The sequence below is a fragment of the Choloepus didactylus genome, chromosome 10 (genome assembly GCF_015220235.1).
Source record: "Choloepus didactylus isolate mChoDid1 chromosome 10, mChoDid1.pri, whole genome shotgun sequence".
In the NCBI taxonomy this organism is placed as follows: domain Eukaryota; kingdom Metazoa; phylum Chordata; class Mammalia; order Pilosa; family Megalonychidae; genus Choloepus; species Choloepus didactylus.
The window spans coordinates 27,737,475-27,762,367 of record NC_051316.1 but is presented as its reverse complement, the minus strand read 5'-3'; the positions used below and the strand labels follow the sequence as shown (position 1 = coordinate 27,762,367).

The following is a 24,893-nucleotide window of genomic DNA, read 5'->3' as shown; positions in this document are numbered from 1 at the left end:
TAGGAACGCACTGTAGCCAAAAGAAATCGCAAGGGGTGGTATTTGTGACAGGCGTGTGTCAGTTGCCCAGCTGGGAACTTACCCAAGACAACGGTGGGAGTGATTTGTCTGACTTATCTTCCACAGAGCTGTGTTCATCTTCCTCTTTTGCCTCAGTCAAGGTACATTTTCTGGTCCTGGGATTCCTGGTATTTCCTCAAAAGAAATAAACTTTTATTGTCCTGCTGTTTGAAAGAAGAAAATTCAAAGCTCCTTTTTATGTCTCTTTGATTACTTTTTAAATTTCAAGTTCCTTGAAGTAGCTCTGCTTGTTTGCTTATGATTTGAAGATCGGAACAGGGCAGCAGGCCACATGTACCAGGGTAAATGGTAGTAAACGGAATTGATTGAAGGGACATGGAAATCCAAAGTAGACTTACTTTTTAAAGTATCACTAAAACCCTTGTGGTGGTCATTTGATGACTGCACACCAGCATTTCTCAATTTAGCCTTCCTTTTGTCCAAAACAGTGCTCTTTGCTGAAGTTCGGTGAAGCTGCCCCCAAGCCCAACCAAACTCATCTTTCTAGAAGTAAAGGAAGCGGACTCAGCTGATCCCAGGGACACCTGGCCATAGTACTCTTGTGCCAAAACTGTATGCAGCATCCAGTATGTACGTAGCACTGGGACGTCCTTCCAGTGCCCCTGCAAATGGGTTGTAGGCTTAATTTCAGAGGCAGGAAACTGAGGCCCAGAGAGGCGGAGAACTTGGCCTGAAGCTACACAGTTATGTGCTCGAGCCAGGGTTTGAACTTAAGTCTGTCTGGCCCCATAGCCTGTGCTCATGGAATAGGTCCCTGACTGTGAAACTGCATGTCCTCTAGGGCGTTGTTGGAAGCTGTTTTTAAAGAATCACAGGGAAGCGTTATTCAGATGCTCTCCTTATCACATGGCAGATCGAGCCCTGCCCCTCAGGATCACTTACAATTTTGTGGGGTTTTTTTTCAGTCTTTTTAAAAAAATGTCTGCCATAATTGTAGAATGTGCCCATCTCTGTTAAAAGAACCTTTTTATCATTATCAACAAGAAGGAAGATTGTCTCATTATATAATTCATACCTTTAAGAATTTCATTGTGCTCTAATTGGTCTTTCAGGACTAAATAAGTAATAAGGTCTCCTCCAGGACTTATTTTTTCAAGTTTTATTTTTCAAGTGTCTTTTCTTATCCATCTCAAATCCTTTTATTTGCCTTAGACCACCCCTCTTTATTAGAAGTAGGCATCCCCATAGAATTTCTAGTAGTTTGGAAGGAGTCAAATGCACTAGAGTCATAGCACGTAGTTCAGCTGCGCTATTAGCATTCTAGCTAAGGGGAGTTTATTGTTCCAGTTTTAGCCATTATAATTCAGTCCTGTTTAATATTGCATGATCCGTGGGTTGCCATAAACTTGTTACAAATTGGAGTGCTGATATAACATGAAATGAAGCGCCTTGTCTGAATGTTGCTTTTGTTTTGCATTTAACAAATTAGTATGTTGACATTTGTCACTGATGGATTTCATTATTTGCTGAAAGGGTTTTCGGGGGTTTGACAGCATGAATGGTTTGTCCTACAGACTTTCGAGAATTGATAAAAGCATCTTTGTTCTTTGTACAAAAGCACAACAGATATCTTATTGATGGACACACAAAAAGGGATGGCTTGTGTAGCTGTGACATAAAATAAACGAAGAAAATAACTTTTGAGTTGCTGCTTATGCTTTTGTATGATTTTTCCTCTCATCCTTTTTTTTCCTGATGAAAGAATGTGTTTCATTCATCTCAATAACAAACTTAAGAGCAATAAATGATCTTTTAATAAGTTTAAAATATTATTTCTTTATACACTACTTACATATTGCTTATGAAAGGTGATTTTAAAATGTTATAAAAGCATTTAATGTGTGGGTATGGCAGTAAATAGCTGTCTGAAGACCCCAGATAACAGAGAGGTGAGATGGAGTATCCCGTGGATCAAGAAAACTAAGAGTTGCATATAGAAAAGAAAAAGACAAAAATTTTAGTTTAATCAAAACAGTAAAAATCCATGTTCTTTTGTCATTTATTTTCTCTAGTTATATTTAGAGGGTGAGCCTTGTCATTCAAATGAACTTTCCCTGTACAAATAATTAAGCCCTTATTGGAAAGATGCTCACCTCACACTTTTGCCCCAACCCTTTAAAGCCCATCAATAAATAGATGCTGGGGCATGCTTGCACGCACACACACACACACACAGGACTTCCAGTAAAAGCTATGATAGAAAGCTACACATAAGGAAATCTATCAATGATCAGATAATAACACCCATCACTAACAACTGCCAACACTCAGACTAAAGCAGTCAGAGACGTTGAGGAACCATCCATCATTCCTGTCACTGCGGAGGGAGTGGAAAGTGGGGCCTGGAGGCCGGGGGCTGCCATGGGGGAGAGCAAGCAGAGCATAACGCAGCGGGCTGTAGATACAAGCATGACCCTACAGTTCCGCCTCAGAAACACAGGACGCAGGATGGGGAAGGAAGTGAATAACTTAATAAGGAATAACGAAATAAAGAGTTTTGTTTACTGACTGTCTCCCCTGCTAGACTCTAAGCTCCAGGGGGACCCTGTCTGTGTATGTCACACTGGCGCATAGTAGGCTCTCAGTAACCATTTGCCAAATGAATGAATGGTTCAGCATCAATATCTGCCTTCTGTCCAACCCTGGTCTAAAGATTTATGCGCCCTGAATGAAATCCCCTTTTGAACCATGGAACTGAAGCTCGTCTTGCGGTGTGTGTGTTCAGAGCAGTATTAGAGAGAACTGGGCTGGAGTTCCAGCTCTGCCGCTTCCTAGCTTGCTGGTCCAAGTCAGTCATCCCCTCTTTCTGAGCCTCAATTTTCTTATCTGAAGAGGAAATAAAAAGCCCCCAACCCTTACAAAACTGTTGAATTTCAATGGAAAGAGAAAAGATGGATGTGAAGGGCCTTTACAAATTACAAGGGTGTTACTTTTCACTTTGTTCTTTGAAAGAGTTCCCTTTTGGGAGGCCACAGATAGGAGAGTTAATTTACTAAGGAAAATACAAACAGTTCTGTGAATGACATAACAGGATTTTAAAATCAGGCTTAATTGGTTTCCCAAAGACCCGGGGATGAGCCAAACCTCCAGCCACGGGTGGAACTTCTGGACAAGCCTGCTTTGTGATTTCTGCACACTGCTTCTCAGTCAGTTCCTGAGCTGTTTCCACCGGGGTCCTTTCTGCAGAGGAGAAAACTGAAGAACTGATTGAGAGGTCAAGTGGTTGTCCAGGCCCCCAGCCTGGGAGAGCTCTTGAGGAGAGACCCTTCTGTAGACAGTGTTTGCTGGGCCTGCCACTCCTCTTCAGATTAATGTTGGATCCCCAGAGACCAGAATAGAAAAGCTCTTCTAGGATGCGGAGTACACCACAAAGTGCACTCAACCCTGCCCACCAGGTGGTTTCCTATGGGAAAAGGTCTAAGAGGGAAGGAGAAGGGCCAGCTTGACTTTGTGCACCTTACACATGCTGTACATGCTCGCACACACACCCCAGCCTCCCCAGAGGCTTCTTCCCAAGATCTCGGGGCAACCCATGTCAACGGGACAGGGCATTTCTCTTCCCAGCCATCCTGAGCCTCTGTTGAAGCAACTCCTCTGCAAACTAGAATGCAAAGAGCTCTCTCTGAGCAGCTGAGATAGGTGCAGGGACTTGGCCTGGTAAAGGCAGCATTGTAGAGAGAACGACCTGTTCTGGAAATCCAGGGACCAAGCAAGGCTCTGAGCCTCAGTATCCCTCTTTGCTCTCTGGAAGTGGAAGCCATACTAGCTTCTTTCAAGTTCCTTTCTAGCTCTCTGCTTCTTTGAACTCCAGGTTTCTTCCTTTCCAACTTCTGGAAATTATTTTCCCCACTTTTCCTGAGAGGGGAAGTATAAGACACCAGGCTGTCTCCAACGACTGCCAAAGTGGCTGCTTTTTAATGGAAAGTCAGCTTCCTTTCTCAGGTTGCTTAAAGTAGCAGAAGCTTCTCGAGAACAGAGAAGCCCAATGTTTCCCTGTGGTTTTTTTTTTTTTTTTTTTTTTTTGACGTCATTTGCCTGTGGGTGGGTGCCCGTCCGCTGCCTCTCCAACCACACTACATTTTATTACACAGATTTAAAAAACACACCTTGGCGTGGCGGGCCACCTCAAGAAGCAGTTTCGCCCAGGAGCCCTGACGCTAAGCTGTGCTGGAGAGAGTTTCGGTCCCGCGCTGCCTGTGCCAGCGTTCCCTCTTGCAAAGTAAATTAGCCATCCTTCCCCTCCCGGCATCCCCCTCTTCTTCCCCGCCCCCCATAAAAGCCAGCATGTTCACTTTGCACTATCTCATGGGGGATTCAAAGAATCAATTCTAAACACTGACTTGAAAGCACTTATCAATCTAAGAGGGAGTGTGGGAGGAAGGGAAGAGAGAAGGGAGTGAACATTTGTGGCGGGCTTATTGCATGCCAGATACCGGGTGGGCATTTGATTCTTATTCTTTCATTTAACTCCTCTGTGTAATTACCATACACAAAACTGTCAAACAGTTCCTTTTTAAGCTGCTAAGAACCTAAAGCTTATCAAAGAAGACAGTGGACAAGCAGAGGGAGAAAAGCCCCCGTGAAGCTAAATGTCTGTCTTAACAGAATCCACACAAACTTTAAAGACCTAATTATGTCTATTTGCAATGCGCAAATAGGAGGCACTGAAAATAACATTTGTTAACGCAGATATTTTGCCCTTTTGGTGCCTCTGAATGCCAGAGAGTTCATCTGAGCGATTGCAGATCTAGCCACTGATCCATTACAAGAGTTGTTACTCTGATTCCAATATTTTCCTTTCGAGGTTAAAAATAGTTTCACCATCACTCCTAGTATGTTTTTTGGGTGATTAGTCTTTAATGTGTAATAGGTGGTATGTTTCAGAAGAAACTGAACTTGTTCGCCAAAATAAGCGGCCTTCTCCATGACAGTATGGAATAAAAACACACACTCAGTTTGGTCCCACCCGCTTGGAGGCTGCCATTGCCTGGTAACGTGAGTGCTGTTCACGGTGAAAATCACGCCACATGAAAGCTGTGACTCAGGTCTGTTCTCAGAAGAATTGAGGTAATGCCTATTAATATTTTATTTCATACATTATAGTGTTTGCAAAAGCAAACGCTGTAGTTAAGGTTACGTGCGCTAAAGCTCCAGTATAACCCATTGTCCTTCAGGCCGCACTTTCTTTCCACAGTTGTGTTCAACCCAAAGGTGAATTTTCAGAGCCTTAAAAAGAACAAAAAAAAGAATGAAAAAAAAAAAAAGATAAAATTTGAAAACAATTAGGTAAACCATTCCTTGACAACTGTGAAAAGTACAACACCTTTTATACTTAGAAAATGGTATGAAGCCTCTCCTCTTTCTTGGTGTTGTTCTTTTCCTCCCACATGAAACCAGTAGGCAAAAAAAAAAAAAAGCGATTGTGGCTGAAACTTGCCTTAAAGGCAGTGCCTTGTAGGCAGCTGCTATTACACAGTGCAGTGTACACCTCAGAAGTATTTTGTGAAGTGATTACAAGAGGGGATAACACAACTGATGTCTGCCCACAGCCGCCACACACTTCTAGCTTTGAGTGAGTCACCAAGCTCAGGCAAAGGGGCTCCTTTGATTCTGCTGTGACTGGGGTTTTGTAACATAGTTCTGAATGAAATATCTTGCAGGCTTAGGTCTGATGTGAATTAGCTGTCCTGCACAGGCAGCTCCCCATCCTGTGACAGAAGCTTGCTGACTCTCAGGATCTTCTCTTTTCCTGTATGTAGAATGGGGTGGGTGGCGTGAGGTTTTTCCATCCTTTGAGATCCCTCCTGGACCCAAGGGCCAGAGATTACAGAACCAGACCCTCACCTTCCCCAACTTCAGCACCAGTTCTTCTCCAGCACCCCAGCCATCCCTGGCTCATTCCTTCAGCCACAGAATTGCCAGGAGGCAGAGTCTTAGGCATTTGAATCAGCCTGCCACTGCCCTGTTTTGTTTGCTTTTCCTCCTCCCCATGGGCTCATTTATGGTGCCCTCCCATTCTCACCTTTCCCCCTCCCCCTAGTCCTCCATCAAAACGAATCTGTTTTCTTCCCCGAAGCCCCACCCACCAGCTAGCTAGACAATCTCAGTTGCACAGCCACCATGGGGCGAGTGATTGTGAAATATTGTGCTGTCCTTTACCTGGGCCCTTTACCTTGACCATAGAATGCCTTGATCCATTTTGGATTTGGTTCCAATGGGGAAGAGCCAGGCCCTTACAGCAGGCTGGTTGGCTGACAGCGCACTCCCCACCTCGGGTTGTCCTGTGCTCTCGGGCCTGCAGGCATGAGTGTGGATCCTTGGTGGCTGTGGGGTGCTGCAGACTATCGGGCCTCCCTCGAGGGGCAGGGTGATCGCTCCTCCCATCTCCTGCTCTGGCCCCTCCACCTGCTTTTGCTGTCAACTTGAGGATCTGCTTTAACCTAAGGCATGTGACTTCACATTGAGAGGGCAGAGGACACAGGGGACACCGATGAGGGAATGGGAAAGGTGGGGGGGGGGGGGGCGCTGTTCCAGCTCTTCCCAAAGGCAGCAATGGGCCGCTTTCCTAGAACCTGTTGTCTGCCCTTTTTACGGTGAGAGACAGCAGCATTTCTAGTTCTTGGTTTTGTTCAAGAAGCATGGGGATTCTTCTCCACCTCAGGGCAACTCCTGAACTTTTCAAGAGGGAAGCCTTGGGCTTGCAGTCTAGTAGGATGAGCCATGAGGAACTGCCCATCTTTGTAACCTGAAAATTGTTGACTATCTGCAGTTTTATATGGTTCAACCTAAAAGTAGAAAAGATGGATGCCCTGATGTTATCGTTTGCCTAACAGGCATGCTGGGATTTTGCCTAGAGTATTAGGTTACAGATTAATAAAAACAGCAAAATGTTTTACTTTAAATAAGGAGGAGAAAATATTAATCGTCTTCATGAAGGAGTATTCTTGTAACTATTACTCTAACTACTATTGCTACTGCTACTTATGCTATGATTGTGACTATAACTATTTGGGGCATCTTTAGAAAAAAATTGATGGAGTTGGGGGGAGTGGCCAGTCCCCCCTTTCCAAGCTCTTTCTGGAACCACCACTGCCCTGGCCCCTCTTCTACCTTTGGGACTAGTTATTTAAATGAGTACACTCTAATCCCCCATCCTTGAAACGCAACATCCCTGGCCAGTGCAATTAATTGTGTAGGTGAGAGATGTTGGGTGATCAGTGGCCTCAGACACCATAGCTGTTGCAGTTTCATTTTCAAAATGTCAGGGCAGTAATAAAGCCATTTCGCTAAGGAGAGGAGTGGGCCCCAGTGCCGAGCTGCTCTCACGTCCCTGCTGCCACGGCCTCGCCCGCCAGGGCAGTCTTGTAGCTGGATGAAGTCATTTCAATCATAACCTAATTTTCCAGCTGGCCGGGGCGAAAAGGGGGTTTATTACTGTGGCGTGTTTTCCACTGTGTCTGAAAGAAAATGAAGCAGACATGGATAGATGACAGTATCAGTTCTGTTTTTACAGGTGTTTCTGGAGGGTATAAGGTACCTTTTACTCTCAGTAGACATGTGGCTCTATGGCAAAAGCAAATGAAGGAAAAAACTGTTCCTCAAGAGATTGAGTATATATATGATTAGTGCTGGAAAGCAGCCTTGAGTGCACTGAACCTGAAGGGCGGGAGGTAGGCGGCCAAGTCTGGTCTCCTTTCTGTCCTGCTGCCTGGGCTCTGACTTCATCCTTGCCTTGGTGACTCTACAGACAAAGTAGAGGCCTCCCAGAGTATTTGTGTCTGCCTGTTTTTAATTTTCCATTGAAGCACAATCAACATATAGAAAATACACACATCTTAAATGTATAGCTCATAAACCGAACACAATTTTGTACCCAGCATCCTGGTGAAGAAACAGAAAGTGACCAGCCCCTCAGAAGACCCCTTGTGCCCCGTTCCGGTCACTCCCTGCACCCCCAACACACACACACACCCTCACACACACACACGGGCCAGTGTCCTGACTTCTAACAGCACAGACGGCTTTTGCCTAGTTTTGAACTTTGTGTGCGTAGAATGATACCACATATTCTCATTGATACCTGGCATATTTCTCTCCATGTCGTGTTTGTGAGGTTCATCCGTATTGCTTTGTGTAGTTGCAGATCGTTCATTCTCATTGCTGTTTTGTATATTGTGTAAATATGCCCTAATTTATTTATGTGTCTGTTTTTGAGGGTATATGTTATAAAGCTCCCCAAGCTTTTTGGGAGAAATGTTTTATTTATCTCAGCGGAAGAGTGACCTATTTTCCAGTTATGCTCCCTCCTCTTTCCCCTCTTTCTTCCGGTCTAGGAGAGGGAGGCAGAGGAGGAGTGGCTGTAGAAGGGACTGGGCGGAGGGAATCTAAAACCAAGCCAGGATGGCCCAGATGGGACTCCATGTGGACCCTTCTTTTGGGCAGGCAGATGGGAACCTCCTCACCTTACAGAAGTCAAGGTACAGAGGGGTCGGGGAACCTGTGCAAGATTGTCATAGTAGGCAGAAGATGGCCCCCAGTCCTGGGTTGCTGGCTGCTGAAGCAGATACGTTACAATGGGTTGACTTAAACAACAGGAATTTATTAGCTCGTGGTTTTGAAGCTAGGAGAAGTCAAAAATCGAGCTATCGGCAAGGTGATACTTCCTCCCTGAAGACTAGCATTCTGGGGCTGATTGCTGGTGATCCTTGGTCCTTGACTTTTCTGTCCACATAGCAAGATACATGGTGATGTCTTCTTCTTTCTCCTCTGGATTTTGTTGACTTCCAGCTTCTTCCCATGGCTTTCTCTCTCTATGTCTGAATTTCACTGTGCTTATAAAGGACTCCAATAATTCAAAGCCCAGTCTGATTCAGTGGGGCCTCACCTTAACTGAGATAGCATCTTCCAGAGATCCTATTTACAATGGGTCCACACGTGCCAGCATGCAGCAAGACCAAGAACATGTCCAAACTGGGGTACACAATTCAATCCACCATACCCCCTAAAAATGTCCGTGCCCTAATCCTCGTAACCTCTGACTGTTAGCTTACACAGCAAAAGGAACTTTGCAGATGTGAGGAAGGTTCAGGATCTTAAAATGAGGAAAATATCCTGGATTATCCAGGTGGACCTGATTTAACCACAAGACCTTCCCAGAGAAATGTCAGTGTGAGAAGGACTCAACCTGCCAGTGTTGATTTTAAAGATGGAGGAAGGAATCTATTAGTGAAGGAATGTGTGTGGCCTCTAACAGCAGGAAAAGGCAAGGAAATGAATTCTCCCCTGGAGCCCCCAGATGGAACACAGGTACACCGATACCTTGATTTTAGCTCAGTGAGACCAGTGTCGGACCTCTGAACTCCATAACTGTAAGAGAATAAATTTGTGTTTTAAGTTTGTGATAATTTGTTACAGTGGTCATAGAAAACTAATATGATTCTGTAGCTACTGGATGGGGGAGCCAGGAGTCCAAGCTGAGTTCTTAAAAAAAAAACAAAAAACATAACCTATAGTACTGCCTCCAGCTTTTTTTTAAATTCATTTTATTGAGATATATTCATATATCATGCAGTCATACACAACAAATCATACATTCGATTGTTCACAGTACCATTACATAGTTGTGCATTTATCACCAAAATCAATCCCTGACACCTTCATTACCACAGCCTCCAGCTTTAATACATTTTTAGTCTTCTATGGAATCTCTCCACCAAAAAGGTTAAAGAAAAGTCCAGATACCAGCCAGCATCAGAGTAAGTTGGGAAACAGGTAGTATGTGTCTTTAAAACCCCCTTATATCCCACCCCCCAGCCCCCAAGTTCAGAAGGCCTCCTGTCTAGAAAAGTGTGACCTGATATATTACTAACACTTCAGTGCATATTATCCCTTCCTAAAGTATTTACACTCTAAAAGATGACCCAAAGAATGACTCTCTAATATTTATGAGAAAAGGTCCATGCCAAAGGACTGTGGCTGATCCTGCCAGCTGATAAACCCAGCCCCCGTGTGCAAACCCCTACTTCCTTGCTGTGCCAGTTTGGATATATTATGTCCCCCAGAAAAAGTCATGTTCTTCAATGCAATCTTGTGGGGCAGATGTACTTAGTCTTGATTAGGTTGGAACCTTTGGATTAGGTTGTTTCCATGGAGATGTGACCCAGCCAACTGTAAATGATAACTCTGATTATATTATTTCCATGGAGGTGTGGCCCTGTCCATTCAGCATGGGTCTTAATTAAACCACTGGAGCCCTATAAGAGCTCAGACAGAAGGAGCTCAGTGCTGCAGCTGAGAGAGACATTTTGGAGACAGCCATTGAAAGGACTTTTGCTAGTCCAGAGTTTGCCTGGGAGAAACTAAGAGAATACTCCCAGAAGCCTAGAGAGAAATGTCTTTGGAGAAAGCCATTTTGAAACCAGAACCAGCCATGTGCCTGTGTCTTCCCAGCTGATAGAGGTTTTCTGGACATCATTGGTATTCTTCAGTGAAGAAACCCTATTGTTGATGCTTTTGTTTGGACACTTTTATGGCCTTAGGACTATAAATTTGTAACCAAATAACTCCCCTTTATAAAAGCCAATCCAGTTTTGGTATTTTGCATAATGGCAGCATTAGCAAACTGGAACACTTGTCCATCTCCACTATAGAATCGGAAAGAGCCAAACAACCTCTTGTCCATGCTGCCTTATAGCCAGGGGTGGCCAGTGAATGGAAATCTGCTGAGGGCTTTCTGGGGAAAGTTTTACTTTCCTGATGAAAGGGATAGATGTTACTGGTGCAGCCATCCATCCCCAGCCCCCTCCTGCTTTTTTCCTACATCGAACATGAAAGCGATGCCTGGCACTCTGGTGGCCAGCTTGTGACCATTGGGTGACAAGCAGGAGTACAAAAGCCAACATGTTAGGCAACCCGAGGACAAAAGCCAACCTGTCAGAAAGGGAAGATAGAAAGACCTGGAGCACTCCTCTAGAGGGCTGGTTACATGAGAAAGAAAGAAAGGAAAAAAAACACTTCTGCTTGTGTGTGCCAATGTTGTGCTTTCTTTTACTTGCAGCTGAATGCATTCCAAATGGATACAGGTACCTTGCAAATCATAAGAAGGCAATTGCCCAGGAATGGGGTCATAAGGCAGTAAGAATTATTTACAAGGAAAGGAATTCCTGTGATCCTCACCCACACTTTTACAATGGTGAGCACATCCAAGGAATGATGAATCAAGGGAACTATCCCAGAGAAGTGGGATTTAGCTATAGCCATCCAATAAAACTGATGCACTCCATTTGGAGAGAAGAAACGCAGGGCTCATAATTTTAGAGGAAAAGGCTACTTAAAACCAGGAGACTTTGGAAAGCAAAGGCTTTTGTTTATTTTTGTTTCTGGTGAGGTTTATTACCTTTTAAAGGGAAATGCTGTTAAGTAGGCTCCCTCTGAGAATGACCATCTGTTCTATACTTTCTAGGACCACCCTGGAAAATATGAGACACATTGTCCCTTTATCTCCAAGAGCATGCCACTTTGGTCTATCCACAGAGTCACAATTTGAGGTTAGGAAATATGGCTATTGTCTTTAAAAGCTCAGGTATTTATGAGCGCCCCCCTTTCCCCTCCATAGCCAGGCACTTATCAATGCCTGTGAGTACTTTTAAAAATCAAGAGAGATGTTTACTTTGCAAGTGACCGCTAAGGAGATCTCTGACCAGATAAAGAAAACCCAAGCAGGCTTATCCTTTTAACAAAAGTGATGAGATATATTGTGGCAGCTGAATGCCCCTTTACAGCCAAGGGAGAACAATCAGTGAATTCATGAATTTTCTTTCTATTTACACTTTAAACAAACATGTCAGTTGTTTGCTTAGCTAACAAGCTGTGCCTTCATTATGAGCCATTAGTGCCTAGTAATAATTGAAACTGTGTTTGGATTTCAAAAATACAGTAAACCTAATTAATTCCATCCTTACTAATATGGAGTTGATAGTGACTGACCTGAACTGGGCTGAGGTTTATCTTTCCCCTCTCCGTGAAGCAAGAGTTTGCTAAATCGTTTTATAGCTGTAAGCAAGGGTGATGGTAGAATTTTTTCTAAGAAAAACTACGCAAGGGGTCAAATTCAAATGTTTATAGGTGCCAGGCAGTAAATATAAATTAGTCAACAGGTACACCCTCTTCTATGAAACACGTGGTCTTCTCTGCCTATTTTTGATGAAGACAAATAAGAAATATTTCACTTTTCTCTTAAACATGCTATAAGAAAAGAGAAGCTCACACATGACGGTAAATGACAAGTGGAGATAGGAGGGATTGGTGGGGACCGTGGCAAGCTGGAGGGTCCAAGTCCCGTCTAAAAGAGGCAACAGCTACTCAGCTGCAGTTGCCACATAGGAATAGGGGCCTAGTGTGGCCAAATCTTTCAAAATCTGGATTTCTAGGTAACTTCCTGGCAATAGATTTTTTTTTTTTTTTTTCCCAGTTAATGCTGTGCAGCCAACTCACTGTAGATCTTTGCTCGGAAGCATCAACATCGCCTGGGAACTTAGTAGAAATGCAGATTCTCAGCCACCACCTAGACCTACTGAATCAGCCTCTCTGGGGATGGGGCCCAGCAATCTGTTTTAACAAACCCTCCAGGTAGGGTTGCCAGATTAAGCAAATATTGCTTGGGGGCATATGCTAAAAAATTATTTGTTGTTTATCTGAAATTCAGATTTAACTGGGTGTCTGTATTTACTCTGACAACCCTCCTGCTAGGTGATTCTGACACATGCTCAGGTTGGAGAACTACTGGTGTTGATCAGTCAAAAATCAACATGTTTATGGGCTAGATCCATGCTGCTGGCCTCCAATTTGTGAGGTCTGGCATAGATCATTTACGCTGTAACAGTTCAAAGCAGCATAGCATGGTGGCTAGTACCACAGCCTCAGGTACTGTGTTCGAATCGGCTTTGACATTTACAAACTAGAGGACCTTGGACAAGTCATGCAACTTTTCTGAGGCTTAGTTTTTACTCCCGTGTGAAATGGGAGTAATAATAATAAAGTCTTGGGATTGTGGGAATTGAGTGAGTTAGTGAATCAGCATGCCTAAAGAGAGTAAGCATCTTCCAAGTGTTTGCTATCATTATTATTTTATGTTTCTTCTTCTCCATCATCATCACCACCATCACCGCCATCATCCCCTCAATTGGCTGGGAATCCTTGAACCCAGCTTCCTTCATTTCTAACTTTGATTTTGTTACTGAACTGATTCTGATGCCCTACTCCCCAGGCCAGCTGTGGTGCTTGTTTCTAACTAAAGTAACCTGCTTTGAAAGCTACTCAACATTGTGACTTCCTAGCAGGCGGAATCCTGTACTTTCTCCCACGCCACCATTCTGCTTCCAGAATTATTCTGTCAGCCCATGAATGCATTCAGGCCTCTTGCTGGACAGACCACCTTCCTGTTTCGTGGGTACCGTCACCCGGCCCCCAGCACCACCCTTAACACAGATTTCTGACTACATCTTGGGTTTTCAGATTCCCAGAGTGCCTGACTGGGGCTTGGATGCTGCTCTCAGCTGTCAGCAAGGGAGGCCTCGCTCACCAGTTACGCTTCTGAGTACTCTTTGGAAATCCCCATAACTTCTTGTTCTAGGCAAGAAACATGGGAAGACTTGCATTTGTGGATCCAAAGAGCGCTTGCACTGTATTTCAAAGGAAACCAGTAACCAAGCTGTTTTTGCTGGGGGTGGTACAAGCTGCCTGAACGTGTCCGTTCCCGAAGCAGCTTTCCAAGCTCCCACATTTCCGCAAATGACAGACCTGTACATGCAGTGAAAACCGACTGGGCGAGCTATTATGGCTCTCAGTTGCGCCATTTTATTGCTGTTCTGGGAGTGAAGCAGAATGCGTTATTTCATTAAATAAAGATTTTCCCTGTATCACAGTAGAGGCTAATTTTATTAGCTCTTTTTATGGGAACAAACACCATAGCCTGGCTGGGGAGGGTGGAGTTTGGGGGAAGGTGGAGGGGGTGAGGGAGTGGAAGGAATCGCATTTTGTCATCCATGTGCTCCAGTGGAGCTGCCAACATGTTTTAATTGGTAATTACTTACCAGAAGAGTTCTCCGGGTCCTGCAGAAAATGCACCGTTCTCTGTTCCTAAGTAATTTAGAGATGACTCAAAAGACACATTTAACTAACATACGTATTTGTTCATAAAGTGTGGAGATAGGTGTGTCCCTTTTGTTCCGAACATATAATCACCAGAATGTTAAGTAACTTTTAAAAAGCGACTTTCTTTGTTCTCATGTATGATAATCCAGAGAACTCCCTAGGCTGAACGTGTACTTTAAGATTCAGAGCAGGATGGGGGCCAAATCCAGTTGGAAAATCCACTCCAATACTGTTTTGCCTCTGATTCTTCAGCTTTAAAACCTGAGGCATCCACATGCAGCTTTGTTTAGCTTTTTAGATGAAGATAAATCACCCCCTGCCACCTTCGTAAGGCAGGGGAGCTGAAGTTTGATGTAACTGCCTCCTAATAACTGTGCCCCAGCACTGCCCCCACTGAGGACGCAGGGCTGAGGTCTAAAAAGCATCATCTGAACATTTCGCCCGAAGGTGCGGAAGTGAGGTGTCTGCCCCTCTGCTTATCCACAGTGAAGTGGGTCGGAAGGGCTGCCTCTGACCCACACGTGGTCTCTGCTTTGTCCTTGCTGTGTTATCTTCCCTGTTAACAATCATCCTAGGCCAACACCAAACAAAATCGCAAAAGTTGGCAAAAATGTTTTGGTGCTCCCCAGTCCCCCTCTCCTTCTGCCTCTCCAGAGGCCCCCTTTCTCCTTCCCACTGTCATCTGTGCTTTGTTTTATATATATATAATTTATATATATATATGCATTATTATTTTTTAACAGTTTTATTCACACACTATATAATCCATCCAAAGTGTACAATGTATATATAATCAATGAGTTGATTATATATGTATATGCATTCACCATCACAATCAATTTGAGACCATTTTCATTTCTCTGGGGGGTGGGGGAGCCCATACCCCTTATACCCTCCTATTAATTTGCTTAGCATTGGTATAGTACCTTTGTTATACTTGATGAAAGAATATGACAGTATTACTGTTAACAATAGTCCATAGTTTGCATTAGTTGTATTTTTCCCATATACCACCCTATTATTAACACCTTGTAATAGTGACGTATATTTGTTCTAGTTCATGTAAGAACTTTCTCATAGCTGTACAGTTAACAACAGTTATTGTCCACAACAGGTTTTGCTATGTTATACAGTTCCATGTTTTATCCTCTAGCTTTCCTTCTAGTGACATACACGACCCTAGACTTCCCCTTTCAACCATACTCACACTCAGTACTGTCAATTACATTTACAGTATTGTGCTACCATCACCTCTGTCCATTTCCAAACATTTACATCAACCTTATTAAAAATTCTATATACCTTAAGCATCATCTGCCCATTCTCTACCCTCTCTGTCTCCTAGTATCCTGTACTTTAGATTTTAACTCCCAGACTTTACTCATTATAATTAGTTCATATTAGTGAGACCATACAATTTCTTTCCTTTTGTGTATAGCTTATTTTTCTCAACATAATGTTCTCAAGGTTCGTCCATGTTGTTGTATGCATCAGGACTTCTTTCTTTCTTATAGCTGCATAATATTCCATTATATTTATATTCCACAATTTGTTTATCCACTCATCAGTTGATGTACACTTGGACTGTTTCCATCTTTTGGCAACCATGAATAATGTTGCTGTGAACATCAGTGAGCAAATGTCTGTTCACATTCCTGTTTTCAGTTCTTCTGAGTACACAACTAGTAAGGTAATTGCTGGATCATATGGCAGTTCTGTACTTACCTTCTTGAGGAAATGCCAAACTGCTTTCCAAAGTGGCTGCATTATTCTGCATTCCCACCAGCAGTGATTAAGTGTTCCTGTTTCTCTATATCCTCTCCAGCACTGATAGCTTTCTGTTTTTTGATAATGGCCATTCTAGTAGGTCAGAAATATCTCATTGTGGTTTTGATTTGCATTTCCCTAATAGCTGGTGATGTTGAGCATCTTTTCATGTGCTTTTTACCCATTTGTATTTCCTCTTTGGAAACCAGTCTATTCAAGTTTTTTGCCCATTTTTAAATTGGGTTGTCTGTCCTTTTATTGTTGAGTTATAGGATTTCTTTGTATATTCTGGATATTAAACCCTTATCAGATACGTGGTTTCCAAATATTTTCTCCGATTGAGTAGGCTGCCTTTTAGCCTTCTTGACAAAGTTCTTTGAAGTACAAAAGTATTCACTTGTGAGGAGATCCCAATTTATCTATTTCTTCTTTCACTGCTTGTGCTTTGGGTGTAAGGTCTAAGAAACCACCTCTTTAACACAAGATCTTGAAGATGCTTCCCTACATTTTCCTTAGGAGTTTTATGGTCCTAACTCTAATGTTTAGGTCTTTGATCCATTTTGAGTTAATTTTTGTCTAAGTTGTGAGACATGGGTCCTCTTTCTTTCTTTTTGATATGGATATCCAGTTATCTCAGAACCATTTGTTGAAGAGACTGCTCTGTCCCAGTTGAGTGGACTTGGCCACCTTGTCAAAAATCAATTGGCCTAAATACCCAGATCTATTTTTGAACACTCACTTTGATTACTTTTGTCAATATATCTATCCTTATGCCAGTATCATGCTGTTTTGACCACTGTGGTTTTGTAATATTCTTTAAAGTCAGGAAGTGTGAGTCCTCCACGTTCAGTTCTTTTTCAAGATGTTTTTGGCTGTTTGTGGCCCACCGCCCTTCCAAATAAATTTGATGATTGGTTTTTCCATTTCTGCAGAGTAGGCTGTTGGAATTTTGATTGGTATTGTGTTGAAACTGTAAATCAATTTGGGTAGAATTGACATCTTAACTATATTTAGTCTTCTAATCCATGCTTTTGAGCCTTGCCCTGTCTCCTGGGAGCACCCAAGAGCGCGCGCACACATGCTGAACCCCAGGAGAGTCCAGGCATCAGTCATTTATACCCTAGTGTGAAATGAAATCAGAGCTGCTTCTCTCCAGGTAGCTGCTTTAAACCAGAGATGATCAACTGCATCTCCGCATCTCCTATCCACAGCTTTGTTTGCCTTGGCATAATGTTTCTAAAACTCGTTGAGCTACCATTTGGAAATCAGAAGATTTACGTTGAGCTATCATTTAGAAATCAGAAGATTTAACATAAAAATCCAGAATTTAGGCCACACGGGGTCCACATCCTCACCTGGGCTGAGAGGGGCTGGCTCTGCAGGTGGCCCATGATATCCAGATCTCCCTGAGAAGGAGACTCAGCTGCAGGGGACATTTGTCAGTGAACTTGCTATTTCAGTGCCAGCAGAAAAGGACCCATCAGTACTTAGGTCTCTTCCAAAAACAGGACATAAAAGACAGCTGGAGGGGGCCAGGAGTTTCAAGGGAAAGAAATTTAGAAATGGGAGAGAGCATATTTCTTTGTGGAATGAAAGATCAGTCCTAAATATTTAATATGCAAATAGCCTGACTGCTTCCTTCATCTTGTTATCCACCCTCTCCTGCCCCCTCCCCATTTTGTTACCTGCTTCCTTCATTTTGTTACCTCTTTGGCTCCTGTATCTCTTTGAGTTTGTGACCTGCTTTAAACTGTCACTACTTGTCGCCCATTCCAACACTGGTGGGCGGGAGGTAGGGGCTTGGAGAGGAGACTGGTGTGGCCCTCCCTGGGCTCCCGGAATCACACCTAGGACTGACCTAAGTGTCCTCACACTTGCCCATCTAAGCACCTCCTGTAGAGACCCATAAGAGACGTGCAGCACAGGGCAGTGTTGAGTTTACGGATTTAGGCTCTTTGGGGGCCCTGGCGACAGTAGCAGGGTAGTGGTGCTGCCCCCTCCCTTCCTACCTCCCCTCTCTGCCACTCTGCACCTCACCCCACCCCATCCATTCCATCAAGAAGAGGCTGAAGCTTTGCTGGTTAGAAGGGCTGGTATCCCTGGGCCAGTTCTGCTGCCACGTAGATTTAGGGAACAGAGGTCCAAGGATGTAGCTGGTGGCTTCCCTTTGGTGGACTCAGAAGATGGAGAACAAGGATCATCTCACCATCTGGCTCTAGCCAGTACAGAGAGACAGAAACCCGGAGGTCACAGATGTAAACTCAGGGACCCTGGGAAGAGTGGATCAGAGTAAGGCTTCAGAGTCAAGACTGCGTGAGTTTGAATACTGGCTCCATTACTTGCCAGCTGTGTAACCTTGGGCCAGTCTCTTAGCCTCTCTGGGCCTCACTTTCATCATCTGTAAGGCAAGGATAATTATGTAAATCTACCTTTTGAAGTTGTGGGATCAATTAAATGAGATGGTGTATGTCATACACAGCACCTGGCACAAAGCAGGCACTCAAGCAATACAAGTCTTTAGAAGGGAGTATGGTTTTGGTTGTAGCATCAAGAACATGGCATGGGGCTTCCCTCAGTCATTCTGCTATAGCCACTTCAGCAGTTTAAGCCAAAATTCATTTAGGTAAATGATTAAATGGTTTACTGCCTATTTGTAATTCAGAATATTTAAAGGAAAATTTACACTGACTTTTGCCTTTTCTCTCAGACCTAGATCCCCTGAAACACTGATCAGGTGTAGCAAGTTTTCTTCCAGTTTCTGGAACTGTTTCCCACCTCAGGCTATTGAAAGTCCCCAAATCCCCAAAAGAATGTTCCCTCATGTCCTAAGCCTGCGTTTTAAAGGTTACACCATGCCACTGTGGTGGGATGCTCAGTGAGGGAGATGGGAGGTGACTGTCCCCTACTGAGGGTCTTGGAGCCAAAGTCATCTGGGTCTTTGCCCTGGAGACCACAGAATAATCATCTCCATTAGATGTCACCAGGAGAGAGGGACCCAGGGGCTTTACTGCAGAGATGAAGGGGCAAGAGCCGAGTGTTTGATTTGCAAATGCATGGGTTGAAGTGCTGGCATATATCACTTCACACCCTAAGAAGGAAAGAAGCAACATGTTATGAACCTGAGGGACGGCTCATAAGGATTTGTCCTCCTTTTCAGCTTGCCCAAGGCTACTATGAGTCTGCTTTTCAGTTTTCCAAATTAAATTAGCAAGTGATTAAATCATACCAGTAAAAGTTGCTTTCACTTGATTATAAGACCCTTAGAACTATGCCAGTTGACTTTTGAGGGAAAGAAGCATTAGTTTCCCTTTTTCTTTCTTTTGCTCTGTAATGGGATATCGAAATTGTGAAAAACTTTTAACCCACAAGACATTCAAGCTTGATGAATATAAACCTATTTCCCACATGTGCATCCCAAGGATCTGTATAAAAAGTAAATTTTCTCCCCAGAAGGGGAATTGGGACCTGCTCCAGTAGGATGGGAGGGGTAGCCTGGGGGGATCTTCTTGGCATCAACGAAAAGCAATTTCCTGTCCTCTTGATTCCACCCAAGCAACCTGCTCGACTGCTGTGGTAGCAGCAAGATGGGCCGAGCCGGTCAGGTCTCCCTGGAAATAGCAGAAATAAATCAAACACCAGCCCTCACTTAAGATCTGATGAAATTCCCCATTTCCGCTCCAAATTGAATTCCTCCCGAAGGATTGGAGCAGCTCCTGAGAGTAATGAGGGCAGCCCTTCCTTCTCTGCAAGAAGCATGTTTCAAATTAGCAGACGCCGTGGTCCATTCTCATCGGGGCGGGTGTGTAGCTTTAAGGAACAGTCTGGAGAAACTGTTTGCGGACCAGAAATGATATTTTTAATCTTGAGGGGCACACGGAACCACTCGGCCTTTGCCGAGGAAGCAGCCTCTCCGGTGGTCTCCTGGGAAAGAATGAGAACACGTGTCCTCGCCCTCCCTGCTCTGTCCCCCCTCCTCCCCCTTCCTTCCACTACTTGTCGGGAAAGAGAGTTTATGACTGGGAATACAAGCAAGAGCGCTTGAGATTTTTCGGAGAGTTGGAAGTGTTACCTTCCCGCCCATCTCTCATATGGGAAAATGGTAAACTGTGATTTTGTTAAAAAAAAAAAAAAAAAATTTAGGATGAAGATGTCATTGGAGCGATTATCTTCCCTGTGCTGTAACAATGATGCATCGTCAAGCTGGCATTTGTAGAGGCAGTTGACACAGGCCCTTTCAGGAAAAAGAAAAAAGAGACCGTGTTAAAATGAACCTTGTCAGCGTGAAGACTGATCACCCAGGCTGGCTGGAGAACTGGGGGATGTCTGAGGAACCCAGGGGTGGATGTATAAATTAAGGTTAAGGGAAGAGTAGGAAATTCTCAAATTCATTCCATTTTGAAGTTGGGGCACGAGGTGGATTATGCTGTTGGCAAAAGAATATTTTTTTATTCCTTGAACTGAGCTTACGAATCGTCTTATACTTTTCTTCACTCAACTGTTAAAGAAGGGCAGTTCAAAAACAAGATAAGAGGTTTTAAAACTCGACTTAACACAAGAAGTCTGACATTTGGGGTCGAACAGAGGGAAGGGGATTCTCCCTCAAAGAAAATTCTTTTGGTCTTGTTCTTTCAGAATTGTGTTAACAACCCTTGAGAAAGGTGATGGTCTGAACGCACATTCCCTGGTTTTTAATTTTGTTTTAAGAAAGAAGTCGTTTCCTTCATAGGGAAATACATCCCCCAGTAACTGGTAGGGAAAACCCAACTTTAAAGGGCAAAATGGGCTGCTGGAGGCTTTTGGTTCTGGTTCTCAGCTGGAAAATTGCCTTTCGGGAAGAAGGGCATGTTTTCCACTGATAATAGGGCAATTTATGTGACGTTGGACGCGCTTCCTTCCCGTCTGGGAGGATGTTCAGGCTTGGGTCTTTCCCAGATGACAGTAGGAAATACGTTTATTCCCCAGCTAGGAAGGACTGAGGATGGGAAATGGGAATTTAGGTCCTGAGCCCAACCAAGACGTGCCAAGGCTGGGATGGTGGCTCCAAGGGAGAGGGAAGAAGACAGGCCGGGGGGAGGCAGCAAAATCCGTTCAAGGAGAAAAAAATTAAAGGGCAGGAACACGAAATGCCACCCCCACACAGCTGCTCGGTGCATTCCTTCAGGCCCTTGCAGACTTTACATTTGCATAAATGGGCCTTGGATGGGCTTCCGCATGGGGACGAAACATCCTTCAGGGCTCCCTGTGCAGTGGAGGCCTTTTCTTCACGAACAGGACTGCTGCGATATCAGTCTTTCACTCATAGGGCCTTCCTGGGAGTGAGCGGCTGGGCCAGCTAGACAGCATCTGTATGTGTGCACCGTCTGTCTGTCTGTCTGTCTGTCTGGCGGCTGGCTGGTGGACCCTTCCAATGCAAGCTTGTCTTCAAGCCTGTTTACAAGGCCTGAAGTTACTTCTGTTTTGTTTTAGCCAAAAGGGTGAACCGCTGCCAGCAGTATGTCTGGAATGTTATTTACTCAGTACATTTCTGTGGCTTTTCTTTGTAGCAGTGCACATGCCAGAGCCAGGGGTCATTGCCTTGAAAATGCCAGGTTGCACAGTTTGTGTTTTCAACAGGGACGGCCTTCCCAGTAAGAGGAAGTTTAGCTCCTGTGCCTCTTAGTCTCCTTCCTTCCTTCCTCCCTCCCTCCCCTTCCTCCTTCCTTCCTTCTTTCCCTCCTTCCCTCCTTCCCTTCCTTTCACTTCATTTCCCTTCCTTTCCCTTCCCTTCCCCTTCCTTCCTTCTTTCCTTCCTTCCTTCCTTCCCCCCTTCCTTTCTTCCTTCCATGCTTCCTTCCTTTTTCTTTTTTGGTTACTGGCCACTAGTGGCTGTTGCCTTGCATCCCTTTGTCCCAAATGCCCCAGCTCCACTCTGACCATCTGAGATTTCTGACCAACTCTTTCAAGAGCCTGGCAGCAGCTTTTTCAAGTACACACTGGCCTGTTATTATTTTGCATGAGAGCTGTCTGTTTTGGTACATGTGACTCCCTTGATTTCAGCTGAGCCTCCGAGCTGACTGGGTGATATTATGCGAGGGAAATAGAGAGGTGTGGTTTTCTGTAACGGTGGCCTTGGAGGCGGAAGGAAACTGCACACAGCATTGGCTTGTGCAGAGCCAACGATGGCAGCCAAATGGCTTTTGAAGGAAGAAACCAGGATGTACAGCTTCTTGATTTGGAAGGTACAAAACTTGTTCAAGTGATGGAGGAGAGACTTTTTTTCAGAGCAAATTCTTCATTAGGAAGACTTGTAAACAGGCCTGGATAAACAATAAATGCCAAAGGGTGGAAGCAGAGGAGGCATTCCATTTGCCTCTTCTTTCTTGGGCCTCTCTTCCTCCCTTTTCATCTCTGCAATTCTAAACATGGTATTGTGGGTTTTAAAAGGAGGTATTGAAAATGAGATTAGATAAATCTCCCCCGGCTGGTGCCAGCCCTGGGGCCGTTTGCACACCTGGGTGGGTTAACTCCCTACCTTCTCTCTCTGAGGATAATTTCACTCTGTCCTATGATTGTGTAAGTGCCTCACGATAGAAGGTGATACCTTCTTGAAAATCTCTACCTTACTGAGACTTGGCCTTTATCTGAGTTTCTTGAAAACCTCACCCATCCCACGGCCCCTGTTAGTTTGTCAACTCGGTAAGCAACCCCAGTGTGAAATGGAAAATTTTTTGTTTCATTCTTCTCAGCTTTTCCTGTCCTTCTGCATGACTTCTCGATTTGTTTCTAAGCTGCTCGGATTTGGGGCTGAAGGATCTTCTTTGATCACTCTCCTGACGGTATGGGCTCCACATTCTCACACCTGCTTTTCTTTTATAGTCCAGATCTCAGAGTAAATGCTTCCATGGGCCTTGTAATTTTTTCAGTGTAGAACTGTTGGTGCAGGTTACTCATTACAGGTAATAGCTGTCTGATGACGGAGACAATGGCTTGGCAGCAACGGCCATCTGAACTGCTGCCAGAAGCGCAAACTGCCACTTGGTTTATTTCTAAATGCATCTAAGCTGCAGGCCCGTCGGTCATGATCTAGCATGCACACAATAATGACAGGCTTTACCAAGCTGAGAAAGCCGCCCCACTGGGGTAGCCACGAGGACAGGCTCTAACAAGTCTCCCCGCATTTTGTCCCCCACTCTCCGCAGCCCACACATCATCTTCCTCTCTCAGAGCACCGTGACGGGAGGGAGCCATCTCTGTGGGACCCGTCTTTGCCACGAAATTGCTCATGCCTGGTTTGGCCTGGCCATCGGGGCCCGCGACTGGACGGAGGAGTGGCTCAGTGAGGGGTTCGCCACTCACCTGGAAGATGTGTTTTGGGCCGCAGCACAGCAGGTAGGTTTAAGTGACCCTAAGCATCTCACTGCCAGGAGCTGCATTCTCTTCATATCCATTCACTCACTCATTCATTCATTCAACAGATATGTCCGGAGCACCTACTATGGCCTGGACACTGTTGTATTTACTGGGGAGATAGCTGTATAAAGGAAAGTCCTTGCTCTCTGTGGGGTTCACAATCTGGAGACAGGAGAGAGCGTAGACAAATAAGGAAATATACCTGTAATGTGTTAGGTGGTGGTGAGTACTGCCAAGGAAAATGAAGCCGGATAGGGAAGGACAGGGGAAGTGCTATTTTAGGGAGTGGTAAGAACAATCTTCTCTGATAAGGGGACATTTGAGCAGAGACTTGAAGAGACAGTCAGGCTGGGTCACACTTTGTGGTTATGGTTGTGGTGACATTGACCTTGGGCTCTTTTGTGTTTTGTTTTGTTTTTTAACATAATAAGATTAAAGTTTAAACCAGGAGTCATACTCTCCCATGTCTGTGGGCAAGTAATGAATGAAGAATGAAACAGTTGGTGTTATAGATTAGGGAATGGTAAGGACTGTGGTAAACTGGCAGCTGTCACTCAGCCCTAACCAATTGTCATGGTGGAAGGAAAGTTCAGTCTAGCCTGGAGTTCTAGTTTTTTAATGGAAGTCTTAAATCTGAATTTGTTTGTAAAATTTACTAATTTCAAAAATCCTGCATAAACCAAGCACACGCAGCACACTCCCAGTCAACAACATTTACCTTAGTTGGTCACCAGTTCCAACGAGGGTACGCCAACTAAACTGCTTCCTGATATCTGGGTCACTTCTTTTCCCCATAACCCCTCACCCCTTACACAGTGGACTATCTGGAATTTTCCAAAGTTCCCATTTTTGTTGAACTTGAACAAAACCTGTATAATTTTGTTCAAGTTCCTTCTGCCTATTATATATTTTTTTTGCTGATCAGTGTAAAGTCCTATTCTCTGGAGAGCCCAGACTGATCACCACACTCAGAATTCAACACTACTCTCCTGTAAACAGCCCAACTCTGAAAGAGATCATAGTCTAATTATGAAGACAAGGAAAGCACATAGTGGAAGGAAGAAGAAAATGAATTAGAAAAGAGATATAAATGCCAAATACTGGGGGAGTCAAAAGGTGGAAAAGGCCGGGTCTGAGGGGATCCAGGAAACCTTCACAGAGGAGGTGGCTCCTGACATGGGCCTTGCAGGGGAAATCGGAGTTCTCGCTTTGTGGTATTGCTGTCCCTCCTCCTCCCTGAACCTGGCATAGAAGATGACTTACCGCATCATCCTTCCAGGGGCACGCAGGAACTGCTCAGTATGTGAAAACAGGAATGCCCCTGAGACAAAGTGGACATCCTTGATTCCAGTGCAGAATTTGGAAACATTTCCAAAAGCACATCCACTGCTCTGAGCCTGTCCTTTAAGGGTGATACTGAGCCAGTGCCGGTCCCTGACGATGGCCCACACGAGACTTTCCAAGCAGGAGATGGGCACCCCGTTTGACTCCCCAGGTCAGAGTGA

General features: G+C 44.4%; 1 protein-coding gene across 6 annotated transcripts in view; it reads left to right on the top strand.

Moving 5' to 3' along the window:
* Positions 1-24,893, top strand: part of LOC119545490 (aminopeptidase O (putative)) — a 358,623-nt gene that overhangs the window by 173,376 nt on the left and 160,354 nt on the right. For all 6 annotated transcript variants that reach the window (XM_037851043.1, XM_037851041.1, XM_037851039.1 and 3 more), the window contains one exon: positions 23,178-23,367. In XM_037851043.1, coding sequence (XP_037706971.1) covers positions 23,178-23,367 — 190 coding nt within the window. The remainder of the gene's footprint in view (positions 1-23,177; positions 23,368-24,893) is intronic.